This window comes from Sturnira hondurensis, unplaced genomic scaffold (assembly GCF_014824575.4).
Source record: "Sturnira hondurensis isolate 20B ecotype Veracruz unplaced genomic scaffold, ASM1482457v3 Scaffold0000648, whole genome shotgun sequence".
NCBI classification, from domain to species: domain Eukaryota; kingdom Metazoa; phylum Chordata; class Mammalia; order Chiroptera; family Phyllostomidae; genus Sturnira; species Sturnira hondurensis.
Genome location: NW_028073279.1, coordinates 7,287,520 through 7,301,534, shown reverse-complemented (window position 1 = coordinate 7,301,534; position 14,015 = coordinate 7,287,520). Strand labels below are relative to the sequence as shown.

Below are 14,015 nucleotides of genomic sequence, written 5' to 3'. Positions count from 1 at the left end.
CTCTCTCTGTAAGTCAGCTCCCCTCCGGTTTTGAGAGTGCACTTTCCCTTTCTGCCAAAGCCTGAAGACTGTTTCTCCAGCTGAAGCTGAAACAATGAAGATGTCTCACAGAAAAAAAGTGGAGAAGAGCACTGGAGCAGGGCAGAACAGAGCAGAACTGTCTAGTCAGAAAGGGGCGTTGCCCCAGGGCTGCCTCGCCCCAGGGCCACCTCACTGTCCCACAGCTATGCTGCTTTATAACTGAGCTGCAACACTATTGCACTGGCCTACAGTCTTGCTGTTCTCACAACTGTGCTGGATCACAATTGAGTTATTTGCACTGAATAAAGTTTCCTTCTTCACTGTACCTCATACTTCGGTTCCCATTGGCACTGAATCAGTGCCAACAACCATTAGTTGACAGCAGTACATTGGTTAAAGTTTGAACTACATCCTGACGTTAACTTGCAGCAATATAATACAGCTCAAGAAAAGTCTTTAAAAGTTCAGAATTATAATTACTATCTGTAATCAACATGTGTAGTATTATAATAAATGGTCCGTACACAAGAATATTTTGGATGCTTATCTAGTATGTTATAACTTATAACCACTATGAAATATACCTTCGTTTGACAAAGCTGACTTTTAATATAGACTGAATAACCTAAGACAAATCTGAAGTAATGCCTGAAAACTCCAAACTGAAAGTTTGAAGTAGTTATGATGGTTACCTTTTTGTTTCTTTAGTACCACGTGACTTGTTTTCTGTGCCCTTTGATACTGTCGTAGACGTGGACTTGGCAATAATAGCCTCTTCAGATTCCAACTGAAAATCAAATACTAGGGGTGCAACAGAAGTCTTTTCCTTTATGAAGCCCTGAAGACTGTTTTTCTGCAACAAAATATGTAAAAACTGTAAGCAGGGATGAGAAAACCAGCAGAGCAGGACCACGATCCCTGAAAAAAGGGAAACACATGTGGCAAACCCTAACGCAGCCCAGCGTACTTCCTGGGGGCAGTGTCCAGGCTGAGGCACAAGGTGGGGGAACTCGCACCAGATCGTGTGGCCTCTGCCTCATTGAGTTTCAGAGGAAGAGACCGCGCCAGCAACCACTTGCTGGGCATTCACTTCAGAGAAGTGTTCATTCAAAAACCTGTACACAAATATTCATGGCAACTTTATTTTGTCTTATTTTTTTAGCAGCTTTATTTTTAAAAGCAAGATACTGCAAACAACCAATTGTCCTTCAACGGGTGAGTGATTGAAACTCTGTATATCCATATTATGGAATACTACTCAGCAATAAAATTTATATATTACTTAAAATAAAGTTATTGATTTCTGTAAGATCTTAGATGGACCTCAAGGGCAGTATGCTTAGTGAAAAATCAATGTCAAAATACTACATACTGAATGATGTCATTTATATAAAAATTGTCCAAATTATAAAATTACTATAGAGGTGGAGATCAGATTAGCCATTGTCAGGGACAGAAATGAGGGATGAGTTGGAGACATGGATACAAATACAATGAAATAATATGAAGGAGTTTCTTTATGATGATGGGAATGTGCTATATCTTGATAAAATTGCATGAAACTAAATATACAAATGACAAAATGAATGCAGGTTAAAAATGGTGACAACTGAGTCAAGTCTGTACTCTGATTAGCAGTCATGTGCCAGTGTTGCGGATATCAGTTATGGCTCATACTGGTTTTGATACTGCACAATTTTACCCCATTACAGACGCGTGTAGCCAGCACCACGGTCCAGGTGCAGCCCTGTATAAGGTGTCCCCAGTGGGAGCAACGGGGGGGAAGGCACATGGGGCTTTTTATATTGTTTCTGTAACTTCCTATAAGTCTATAATTATTTCAAAATTTAAAAAGTATTTAAAAATTTAAAAATTGATTTCCAAACTGGTTTACATATTGTTATCTCCCTTTCTGGTCATTAAAAAAATAAATAGAGGCAATCTACTTTCATACATATGTTCATTCACTTGAGTTCCTCTCTTGGGTGTCTTCCTTGATTTCTCAGACTGTGTGCACTTATTTATGCCTTATATATTCACACTGTTATGTATTTTGCAAGTCTTTGGGTAACCAAGTTAAATTGCTCATATGTGTTAAAAATCTGGCTTTTGAGGACTATATTCCTCAGTGAACAATTGTTTATTGTTCATTATTCTTCCTTTATTGAACTTTATAGGAGTCTTACCTTTTTACTTTAATTAATATCTTTGAAATTTGGTTATTTCTAGTTTGGTAACTATACCCAATACTTTTTTCCTTTTAATAAAGCAAGTAAATAAATTTTAACATGTTTAACATGTCAGTGAGAACAATAGGTGTAGTCACAGTTACTGTTTGACTACCTAGGATTTTTAAAAATCTTAAGCAGTTTAAATACATCGTAACCTAATATGGTTATTATCTAGAAGTTACCTTATATCTAATTAATTCTTTATAGTACCTACTCACATAGATGATTTTTTCAACTAATAATATACTTATTTAAAAAATTAATTTATATCTTCATAACTAAAAATAAAATAATCATTCACATTGAAATGATAACCTTTTAATAATTAAATTAAATTTTAGCTTTTATTTCACAAACCTTTATTCTTCTGGCCAAGAGTATCTTTGCATACTCATTTAGATTATCTAACTTCTCTACAATTTTTTCTGCCATTGTCAGTCAGAAAATTCCTATTTATAAAGGAGAAAAATAAATCTTTAAAACAATTTAAACATATAATTGATTACTTAGGCATAAGTTAAAAGACATCTTTATATTACTGTTTTAGGTAAAAAATAAAACTACAAAGATCATTGAATAAATCATAGAATTGTAGAGGTCCACATTTTTTAGACAGAAAGTCTCATGATCAGAACTCTCAGATGTGTGAAGGCCCCAGGAATTTCTAAACATATGATAAAGATGAGTTGAAAAAACTTCAAGATTACCATATGAGAACCAGACATGACTCATATTTGAAGCATACTTGAAAAATGAGCAATTTGATTTATATCTATATTTTTATTGTGATATGATTTTAATAAAAGTAAGTGTGAAAAGCTCACATTTATATAATCAACTGCGTTAAAAGTAAATTGGGCAATGATCCAAGACTGTTAATATGGCACTTAGAAGGCAATCAGTCACACAGAAGGAGCAGCAGCCAGACCAGTTAGGTCCTATTTCTGTAATAATAGTTCATACTTTCTAGTTAATTAATATTGCTGGAAATTTCATCTGGGATCAGATGCTCCATATTAGGCTTGGGGAACTGAATGTTAGACAACAGGACCTAGATTAATTTATTTCCATTTTCATACCAAAAAATTAAAAGCCACAAAGTACCTTTTTAATGTAATGTAGACTGCTGGGGCAGAGTAGAAACAAGGATCAGAATATTAATCTACAGCTCCTTCTAGTCAATTTATTTTTAAAATTGAGGACATGATTATTCATTACATATACTTTTTCTCAGTGAATTGAATGGCTTCCACTGGCATTTAAGTGTAAAAACTCATATGGTTCATAGAAAGTAAAATTTTGAAAAAAGATTTTTTTCAAGAAAAAATTTCTACTATTTCTCTCATATAGTATTCCATCAATATCACACAAAGATGATGATACATGAAAAGACAAGGGTTTAGGATCCTATGCCAAAAGCTCACATTATTTTTTTTTAATTTGGTTTCTTTTAGCTCTCTTTTCTATTCTCTTTCCTCCACCATATATTGTCCTGGGGGTAAATTTCTGGTGCTCTGATGATGCCTTCCCATTCCACCACGCTCTCTGCCATTCTGCTGTATCCAGATATTCCACTTCCATCCCATGATGCAATTCTATGTGACAAAGAACTTCTCTGGGCCATGAGGCCACAGCAGGATAGCATACCCTATTATAAACCACACAACCTTAGGTTGCAGGTCGGAAGGGGAGAGATGTAGGAAGAGTGTTAGTACAGTGTGAATGCCTCAGACTCTCTGGGTCTCCTGCAGGAGAGTAGGGAACAGGTGTTGGAAGAATGTAGATTATCTGAACATTATATGTAATTGTCTTTTCTGACCCAGGAACCAGTCCTCTTGTATATTCTAAAACTGATTAAAGGAATTTTAGTTTCTATGTTTTCCTTAAACATATGAGTTTAGAGATGTTGACAAGGACCCTAAATTTTTCACTGATTTCTTTTATTGGGGGCAAAATGTTCTATTTTTCAGTGAGAGATAGAATGGTTAAATAACTGGGAGAACAAGCATATCAAAGTGAATGAGTTCCCGAATTTTGGGAAAGTATAAATTATATTAGAAACAACTGGGACACACCATTTACTTGTGGGAGAGAATAAAAGGCAGGTCTTTTTAAAGAGCATGATGTCCTAAACCTCTTATTTCAATAAATCAGACATTTTAATATGTGATTGTATCATCTCATTTTATACACACACAGAGTTATGATTTATTTACATTTATTTTGCTATGAGTAAATTATTTAGCTATCATAAGATTTCTGAAAAAATCACTGTGTATTATCATGAGTTTCTTTTGAAGTGAGAAAAAAACAACCAATTATTTTTAAGGATCAGTGATAACTTTATGAATCCTAAATTTGACAGTTTATGAAATTGACAGGATGTTATTAGTTTTACACTTTTATTTTCATATTCTGGAGCCATTACCCTTTTTTTTTTTTTTAGTTTTTTAATGTTTCCATAGGTTTTTGACAATGTGTTCGTGGTTCCTAATGGATGAATGGCCCTGGAAGAAAGTGGAGATGAGGAAATCCCACAGACTATCTTGCTTGCTTTTATCATTATACCAAGGGCCTAGCTTGTGTTTCTTCAAATAAATGCTGAGAGCAAAGGAACATCAGGTCCAGTATAATGGTGTATACAAACTGTTTTACATGAACTAAAAACTAATCCTTTAGTGCAAAATGTATCAAGACTATGTCAAATGTTCCTCAATAAGGCCTTATGTATTTCAGCCTTCTCTTGATGCAATCTTTAATTTTAATGTCTACTGTAAATCAGTATATTTCATATTTGATTTCACTTTCTATTTCTATGGGCATATATTTCACTTCATTCATTCTATTCTTGTGAGCATATATTATCATTTAAAGGTGAACATTTATTTGTTTGCTTGGCTACTGGCTACCTAAATGCATCGAATATTACATGAAAGACATTGTGCTAGGTATTCTACCAAATTTACTGAGGACGCCGTTACCTGGCAGACGATTTTCTTTGTGACTCCATCTTCTGAGGCAAGGCAGATGGTCTCTTCCATTTCACTAAGAAAATAGAAACCGGGGGCCGGGCTGGGAATACAAGAAAGAAAACTGTACTTGAACAAGAGTTAAACAAAAATTAAAAAAAAAAGAAAATAGAAACTATCAGGAAAGAATTTCTTTGGCTTCTACCTCTAATACCAACATCTCATTTGTGTCCATTCCCATCTTGCCTGTATTTTAATTTTAATGGAAGTGTTGTCTTTCTCAACCAAAGCTAATCCCTCCCAAACTCTGGCCTCCTTAAAGAGTTACTTTCATTGGTTATCCTCTCTCCTATAAGGTTCATCTCTTTTCATCACTGATTTCTTCTCCTTAGCATGCTCAAGTCTCTTTCATTTAAAAAAGAAATTCTTGCCCTGGCTGGTATGGCTCAGTGGGGTGAGCATCAGCCTGTGAACCAAAGCATCATTGGTTAGATTCCAAGTCAGGGCACATGCCTGGGTTGTGGGTCAGGTTCCTGGTTGGGGGCATGTGAGAGACAACTGATCGATGTTTCTCTCATACATTGATATTTCCCTTTCTCTTTCTCCCTTCCTTCCTTTTTCTCTAAAGGGTAAAAATCTAAAATATAAAAATAAAAAAATTCTTTCTCTGACACTATTAACCATTATTCTTGCTCATCATCCCTTTATTTCCAAATTTCTTAATAGCAGCTTATATTTTAGTTCTCTAATTTCTCACACACCTTCTCCTTTTCAACCTACCATCATCATTCCTCCTAAACTGTAAACTAAATCTGCTCTCATAGGTCACCAGGGTCACCATCTTATATATTACTAGATACTTTCCTGTTCTTATTTACCCTACTTGAATGTTTGCAACTTTTGCTAATGTCGACAAACTTCTTTCTATGGATCTCCCCTCTTTTGGTTTCTATGAAAATAGTCACATTTTCTTACCTTCTCTGAAGAGTCCTCATCAGTGTCTTCAACTTGCTCTTCTTCCTTAGGTCACTTCCTAAATACAAGTGTTCCTAAATGCTCAGCCATCTCTTTCATCATTCTATATATTCTTCCAGGATGACCACCCAAACCCAATGGCTTCATCTACCACCATCTATTTCTGAACATAATCTCTCTTCTGAGTTCCAAACCTATATTCCTAGTTCAATCCAGATTTCCCACAGTAAGCCTAAGTGTAGGTCTAAAGTATATCCATCCTTCCCCCCCGCCAACCAAAAATCTCTTTCAACATTTGTTATCAAATGTTATCTCTTAGGCATCTAGCCCACAAACTTAGACGTTGTGATGGTTCTCAATCCTAGATACATTGCAGAATGAACTCAAAGACTTTCAAATAATACAGATTCCCAGATGCCTCCCCAGGCCCCAAATCAGGATTTATGGAGGTGAATATTAGGGCTGTATATTTTTAAAGCCATTTTAATGCAGCTGTTCCCCAAACTATGATTTGGCCAACACTCTCATGGAAAACTCCCTGTTACCCCCTTCCTAAATATACATAATCATTTTCTCTTGTATATAATATATATAACATATCTGCTTATATTAGTTTTTCTCCTCTTATACAACCACATTTCTATTGCCTCAGTTTAGGATTCCATAACTTGTTACCTGGGTTATTGCAATAGTTTAAATGTATATATCTATACATTTGATCTGTTCTATCCTTCATGTTTTTCCAAATTATTTTTTTAATACATTCACATGTCTCTCTGATTGAAGTTTCAATCCTTACCTATAGCATTCAGGACAAAGGTCAAACTCCTTGATATATTATTCAAGTCTCATGATTTTGCCTCTAAGTCTTTAACCTCACCTGCCTCTTCCTCAGGTATACCTGCTATTCTAATCTTAATCTTAATCTGCAGTTCCTCAAATGTGTTATATCTTCCTTCACTGTTGTTTTTTTCTTGGCTCTTCCCTCCATCTACAATGCTGCATGTAAGTCCTATTTAGTCTTCAAGATCTAACATAAATATAACACTTTTGTTGGGAAATTTTCCCTCATACACTGTGATTTAAATGTCCAGTGTCTGTGCTTGCATGATAGGCTATATATACTGCTATTCTGCTATTTATCACACTCTTTTGAAACATTTTGTATACTTGTTTTTTCCCCCTCTATACTATGTGTTTTATTCTGAAGGCAGAAACCACATCTAATTCATCTTTCCATTCCTAATACCTAACAACCTGAATGAATTAATTAACCATCAGCAATAAAGGAAATAGACACTCATAAATGCTATGATTGCTTTTAGCTTGCATTCGTATTTATGAGAATAAACACATCTTAGACAGAATCCTGTTGAGGTCCTTCTAGATCAAGCCAGAGTATTAAAAAACATTACTTTCTCTCTCATCATCAAATAGTATAGTGTACTGGTTAGGAACATAAAGTCTGAAGTCAGGATACCTGGTTTTGAATCCGTGGCCCTGCTACTTACCAGCTGTGTAACTGTGGGCTAATTGCTTAACCTCTCTGTTTCCTCATCTGTAAAATGGAATAATAAAAATACCTATCTGTATGGGATTGTTATGAGGTTTAATTGAGTGAACATAAATGACATATAAATGTTTGGCAAATAAGAGAAATAAATACAAGTAATGATATACTTACAAGTTAGGGATAAGATATCTGAAATTATCTATAAGGGCTCTAAAATACATGTTCTCCATCTGTATATCATTTCATTTTTGTCTTCCTGACACCATGCAATCACCAATGGTGTCCATATATGTGATAGCCTACTAGCTTCTTTCACAGTACATTTCTTCAATTACTCTGAATCCTTGCAACTTTGGGAAACTATGAGAATTTATTCAGCAAGTCAATATCTTCTACTTTAATATGGCAATTCAGCATTTTCTGCACCATGTCATTTCATTATCTTGTTTCCTTTCCTTTTTTAATTTTCCCATATTTTTACTTCTCAATTGTCTACTAAATTCTTATTCTGAGTTAAGTGAACAGAAACTAAAACTCACTGTCCTATAGAACACAAGTATAGGCCTCCTATTTAGGGAGACTACCCTGGTAAGCATTACTATGTCTCCATATTGGAAACTCATCAAAAAAACAAAATTAGTTTGTGCTCTGGTAAATAGATCTCATTATCCCCATTGCAAATGGTATGATAACCAGAGTGGGAGAGAAGATCTTCCTTCTTAAATATGTAGAACTACACCTGAAGCATTCTCATATGTACTTACAGTTGGGGGAAATGCTCTCTTCTGGAACTTAGAGTTATTCAGGGGTCAAAGGAGACCAACTCATAGAATCTTGAGGTCAGAATGGGCTGACAGTCTTTCACACAATTCCATGAACAATGATGCAACATTGACTCCAACTGGACAAGACCTTTTCACTCCTTACTTTTATTTCCACTGCCATTGTCTTCCTTTAGACCTTGGGGTTTCATTTCCCCTCCTCTAGGTTATTGTACTATACTCCCTCCTTACTTCTCCCTTCCTTATCTCTCAAATATTGATCCTTCAAAATGTCATCAGAGCTGTGTTCCTTAAACAGCACACTGATCAAATGCAGCTCCAGGCCACAAACCTTGATTTGCTCCCCATTACCTGCAGAATAACATGCAGACTCCTCAGGTGACATACAAGATATTTCAAGGACAGATAGTCCAGGATCTGGCTCAGTCCAGCCCTCCAATTAATCTTAGACTGTATCCTGTTCTCTCTTCCGTACATTACTACTCCTGTTCCCTGAATGCATCCCGCCTTTTCTCCAGGCATGACCTTCACTACAGAACTTGGCACATTGTGCTATTGAGACTCACTCTTTGAAAAATCTTTCTCACTGTATTGAAAGCTCATTTAAAGCAACAATTGACTTACCCACCTTAAAATCTCAGTACCCATCTGGGATCTGAAAATTACAATTTAATTTGGAGGTATCTCTGGTTATAAGATTTTAGGGGGAGTAATCCCAGCTTATCTGTAATAGATGATGTTAATTCATATGATTTACTAGGGGGAATAAAATATGAGGTTGAATGAATTATTATAAACTGGGGTTCTTGCCAAATCTAAATTCAGTAAAATTATTTTCAAAGGCAGTTTAGATTTATGTTCTTAATTACTGGCTCAGTAATGACAGTTTTTCAAAAAAGAACACAATGAAATAGAGAGCTTGCCAACTAAGGCAGTATAAAATCCCCAGTCCTTGCCACTAGCAATCCTCCGCAGGCCTCCTTGCAAAGACTTGGCTACATCAATGAGCAATTTCAAGGTTGCAGGGCCAACATTATAAGCACATTAGAGTCTAAGTCATTACTAAAAATAACAATACCAAACTAAAAAGTTACAATTGAGGACAGAACACTACTTCATTTTAACAGTTATAACTTTTGGGGCTGAAAAAAATTCAAGCAAAACAAAAATCCCTAATGCTACCAACTAATAGGCTCTGTTAAGAAGGCTCCTTCAGCAAGTTCTAACCATGTCCTGTTAAAGGAAGAGTTCAGGAAAATGGAGAGGCTCTAAATTCAGACACTGTAGAAAAGGATGGAGCAATTATCTAGAAAATGAAACCTTAAATTACAATTTACTTCCATTATCTGGCTTTGCCAGTTTAAATATTTGTTCCTTGAATGCAAGGCCTTGGTCTTACATTTTTACCTTACATAGACCACCAAACAATGTATTGACCACATAATAAGCACTCACTGTTAAATGATTACTTTTTATTCAATAATGAGATAACTGGCTGAATTTCTTTTAGCTCACATTCCAAATACAGACACAGAAGATCCTTTTTTTAACATCTAAAATGTTGATAATAGCCGATATTATTGGTTGAATTTTCAACCAATTCGTATGTTGGTTCACACCCCCAAATTCATATGTTGAAGTTTTAACTCTCAGTACCTCAGAACATGGCTGTATTTGGGGATAGGGACTTTACCTTAAAGAGGTGTTTCAGTTAAAATAGGCTGTTAGAGTGTACTTTAATCCAATATGACTGTATAGGCAGAGATTGGGACCGGAATAGCATGCACAGAGAAAGGCCATTTGGGGACACAGAGAGTAGGCAGCCATCTGGAAGCCAAAGAGAGAAGCCTGAGAAGAAACCAAACTTACAAAGACCTTGATTGTGAACCTTTAGCTTCCAGAATTGTGAAAAGGAAATTTCTGTTGTTTAAGCCTCCCAGTATGTGGTTTTTCATTATGGAAGCCCTAGCAAACCAATGCATCCAACAAATCTTGAGAACTAAATTAAAAACTCATTGGAAGATTTAACTATTAAACCTGGCCCATGGGCTTAGAACCACACCATAATTATTTTGGTCTCATTTTGTTATGATAGAGGGAGAAAAAATTTACTCTTTTTTTGGAAACGATTAATATTTGTTTGTCACCAACTTGAGGTTAGATGAGACGCTTCTAAAGAAAAATATCGAGGATGTTTTAAAAGCAATGCATTAAAAAGTGGGCAAAGGACTTGAACAGACATTTCTCCAAGGAGGACATACAGAAGATCCAGAGACACATGAAAAGATATTCAATATCACTAGCTATCAGAGAGATGCAAATTAAAACCACAATGAGATACTACTTTACACTGGTCAGAATGGCCATCATAAACAAAGCAACAAACAACAAGTGTTGGTGAGGTTGTGAAGAATAGGGGAGCCTAATCCATTGTTGGTGGGATTGCAGACTGGTTCAACCACTGTGGAAAACAGTATGAAATTTTCTCAGAAAACTAAAAATGGACCTGCCTTTTGACCCAGCAATTCCATTGCTGGGATTATATCCTAAGAACCCTAAAACACCAACCCAAAAGAACCTATGCACCCCAATGTTCATAGCAGCACAATTTACAATAGCCAAGAGGTGGAAGCAACCTTGGTGCCTGCCAGTAAATGAATGGATCAAAAAATTATAGTACATATGCACAATGGAATTCTATGCAGCAAAAAGAAAGGAGAAGCTCCTACCCTTTGCAACAGCATGGATGGAACTGGAAAGCATTATGCTGAGTGAAATAAGCCAGGCAGTGAAAGACAAATACCATATAATCTCACCTTTAACAGGAAGCTAAACAACAAAACAAACAAGCAAGCAAAATAAAAGCAAAGACACTGAAATCGAGAACAGGTTGACAGGAACCAGAAGGGAGAAAGGAGGGAATTTCAGGGAGAAAGGGGAAGGATTCACAGGAACTAGTATAAAGGACACATGGACAAAAAAAACTAAGGAGTGTGGAAATGGAAGGGAGGTGGGGAGCACTGGGTGGGGTGGGCTGGGATGGGAGTAAAAGACAGAAAACTGTACTTGAACAATAATCAAATTTTTAAAAGTATGATGTACATGCTCGGGGGGAGTAGTAATTGTGAGCTACCAATCAGATAACGATGGGAAGAATCCATTGGCAAACTTAAAGTCAAGTCACACCATATTACTGTAGGAGTGATCAAATCCCACCAGTCCATTCCAAGTCCACTCTGTCTTCACACGTTTAAAATGCAGCAATTATGCAGCCTCCAGCCAGCTTTCACCTCGGGCCTCCCTTCTCTGCTCACTGTCCCCGCCAACCCCCAGTTCGCCTTCTCTGTGGAGTCTCCTCCAGGGCACCTGTCAAGGTGTGTGCGGAGAGCTCGAAAAATAGGATGCCCAACTTAAACACTTTATGCCTCTGGACCTTTAATGAGTAGCCAAAATTGGGGGCAAAATTGAGGACGCATTTTAATACTAAGTACAGAAGAGGAAAAGGTTATTTCAAGGAACCTGGAAGAGCCCCTGAGACCCGCCTCCCAGCTCCGTCTCACACTCACCTGAACAACCATGGCGGGAGCAGGCCTGCAGACCACCTTTAAAGGAGACACCTGTGGCATCGTGCCCAATCTCTCCCTATCCAGATGAAGCTGGAAGGGAATTCCACAGACTGGAGGGATGAAAAAGGCCTAAGATTTAATAAAACTGTGTGTTTCACAATTCGCCTCCCATTTCCATACAAATTTGAATTTGCAGCCTTCCAACACCTCTGCCTTTCCAAACCAAATCTACTTCTTTCTGTTCTCTTCTGCTTCTGGCAGTTATTTTTCTTTCTCTTTAGTCCCATTGCCAGGCATCCTGCATCTATGAAAACAGTTTCCCAAGCTCTCCCTACCTTGAAAATGTCTTGAGAACAGGGTTCTCTCTCCTAAGATGTGTTTGGCCCACAGTACTTACATCACTAAAAGCTAAAATGACTCACCAAATATTAATAGATCTAAAAATTATCATGCTGAAAGAGTGGAAAGAGAGAGGAGTTAACAGAAGAGGAGAAAATCAAGCAAAAAGAACTGGGGAGCAGTAACTTTGCTTCTCTTTATTTTCTTCTTCCTCTTGTACTTTCCTGCAAATGCAGAATTTCAAAAAGAAGCTTAAAACTTCTTCCCAAATGGAAGTCAACAGCCTGAATTTGAATATGTGATGATAGATTGCTTTCATACTTATAAAAATCCACTCTTGTTCCTAAGGCCAAGAAATCCCATGTGATTAGTAAAGTCACCCTTGTATTTGATAAGCTGTAGAGCGGTTTTGGTCACCCCCTCCCCTTGCCACACCATTCATACATACACCACATAATCATAATCTACAAATGACTGACTTGAAAACATTCTTGATTTGGTTGAGTAGTGTAACATTTCTACAGTGTTATTTTCAGTCAAGAGCTATACTGGTAAGCGTTTTGGGAATGTACCTTGTCTGATGCAAATCAAAATAGAAACCAAAGCTTTAAAAAATGCCATTAATCATCATCACATAACTCATCACAATATAACTTAAATATATTTCTTGGAATAGCATGTTAAAATATTTTACTTGCTACATGGAGAACCACAATATTTAAAGTAAAAGATTATTACATCTAACTCGATAAATACTTAAAATTTGTGCATGTTAAAAAAATAACACTTCTTCATTGTGTGCTTTTGGCTCCTTTGTCAAAAATTACTTGTCCATATACCTGTGGTTTTATTGCTAGTCTCTCAACTCTGTTCCACTGAAGTGTGTGTCTGTTTTTCTGCCAATGCCATGCTGTTTTGGTTATCATTGCCCTGTAGTATAATCTGAAGCCAGGTAGTATGATACCTCTGGCATCATTCTTTTTTCTGATTGCTTTGGCTAATACGGATCCTTTCTGTCCATACAAATCTGATGGTTTTTTGTCCTCGTTCTTTAAAAAACCATTGGGACTTTGATGGGGATTGCACTAAATTTGTATATTGCTTTGGCTAATATGTACATTTTAACTATGTTAATTCTTCCAATCCACGGACACACAATGTCATTCCATTTCATTGTCTTTTTCAATCTCTTTTAATAATGCTCTGTAGTTTTCAGTATAAAGATCCTTCAAATCCTTTGTTAAGTTTATTCTTAAGTATTTTTTTGTTTCAGTTGTAAAAACAACTTTTTCATTTCTTTTTCTGAAATTTTTTTGTTAGTATATAGGAATGCAGTGGAGTTTTGTATGTTATTTTGTATTCTGCAACTTTATTGTATTTGTTTCTTGTTTCTGATAGTTTTTTTGTGGAGTGTCTGGGGTTGTCTATAAAAAGAACCATGTCATCTGCAAAAAGTGGCACTCTTACTTTTTATTCCTAATTTGGATGTTTTTTATTTCTTTCTCTTTCCTTATTGCTCTGGCTAGGACTTCCAGTACAATGTTGAATGAGAATAATAAGAGTGGACATCCTTGTCCTGTTCCTAACTTTAGAGGAAAAGCTTTCGGTTTTTTACAATT

The 14,015-nt window shown here is 36.2% G+C and overlaps 1 protein-coding gene across 1 annotated transcript in view; it reads right to left on the bottom strand.

Annotated features, from left to right (window-relative positions):
- CUNH1orf141 (chromosome unknown C1orf141 homolog) overlaps positions 1-12,117 on the bottom strand; it is a 35,962-nt gene extending 23,845 nt beyond the window's left edge. The window contains exons 1-4 of the mRNA XM_037043984.1: positions 12,058-12,117; positions 11,806-11,924; positions 5,234-5,324; positions 714-874 (exon numbers count right to left, since the gene is read on the bottom strand). Coding sequence (XP_036899879.1) covers positions 714-874; positions 5,234-5,324; positions 11,806-11,924; positions 12,058-12,117 — 431 coding nt within the window. The remainder of the gene's footprint in view (positions 1-713; positions 875-5,233; positions 5,325-11,805; positions 11,925-12,057) is intronic.
- Positions 12,118-14,015: the final 1,898 nt, after the last annotated feature.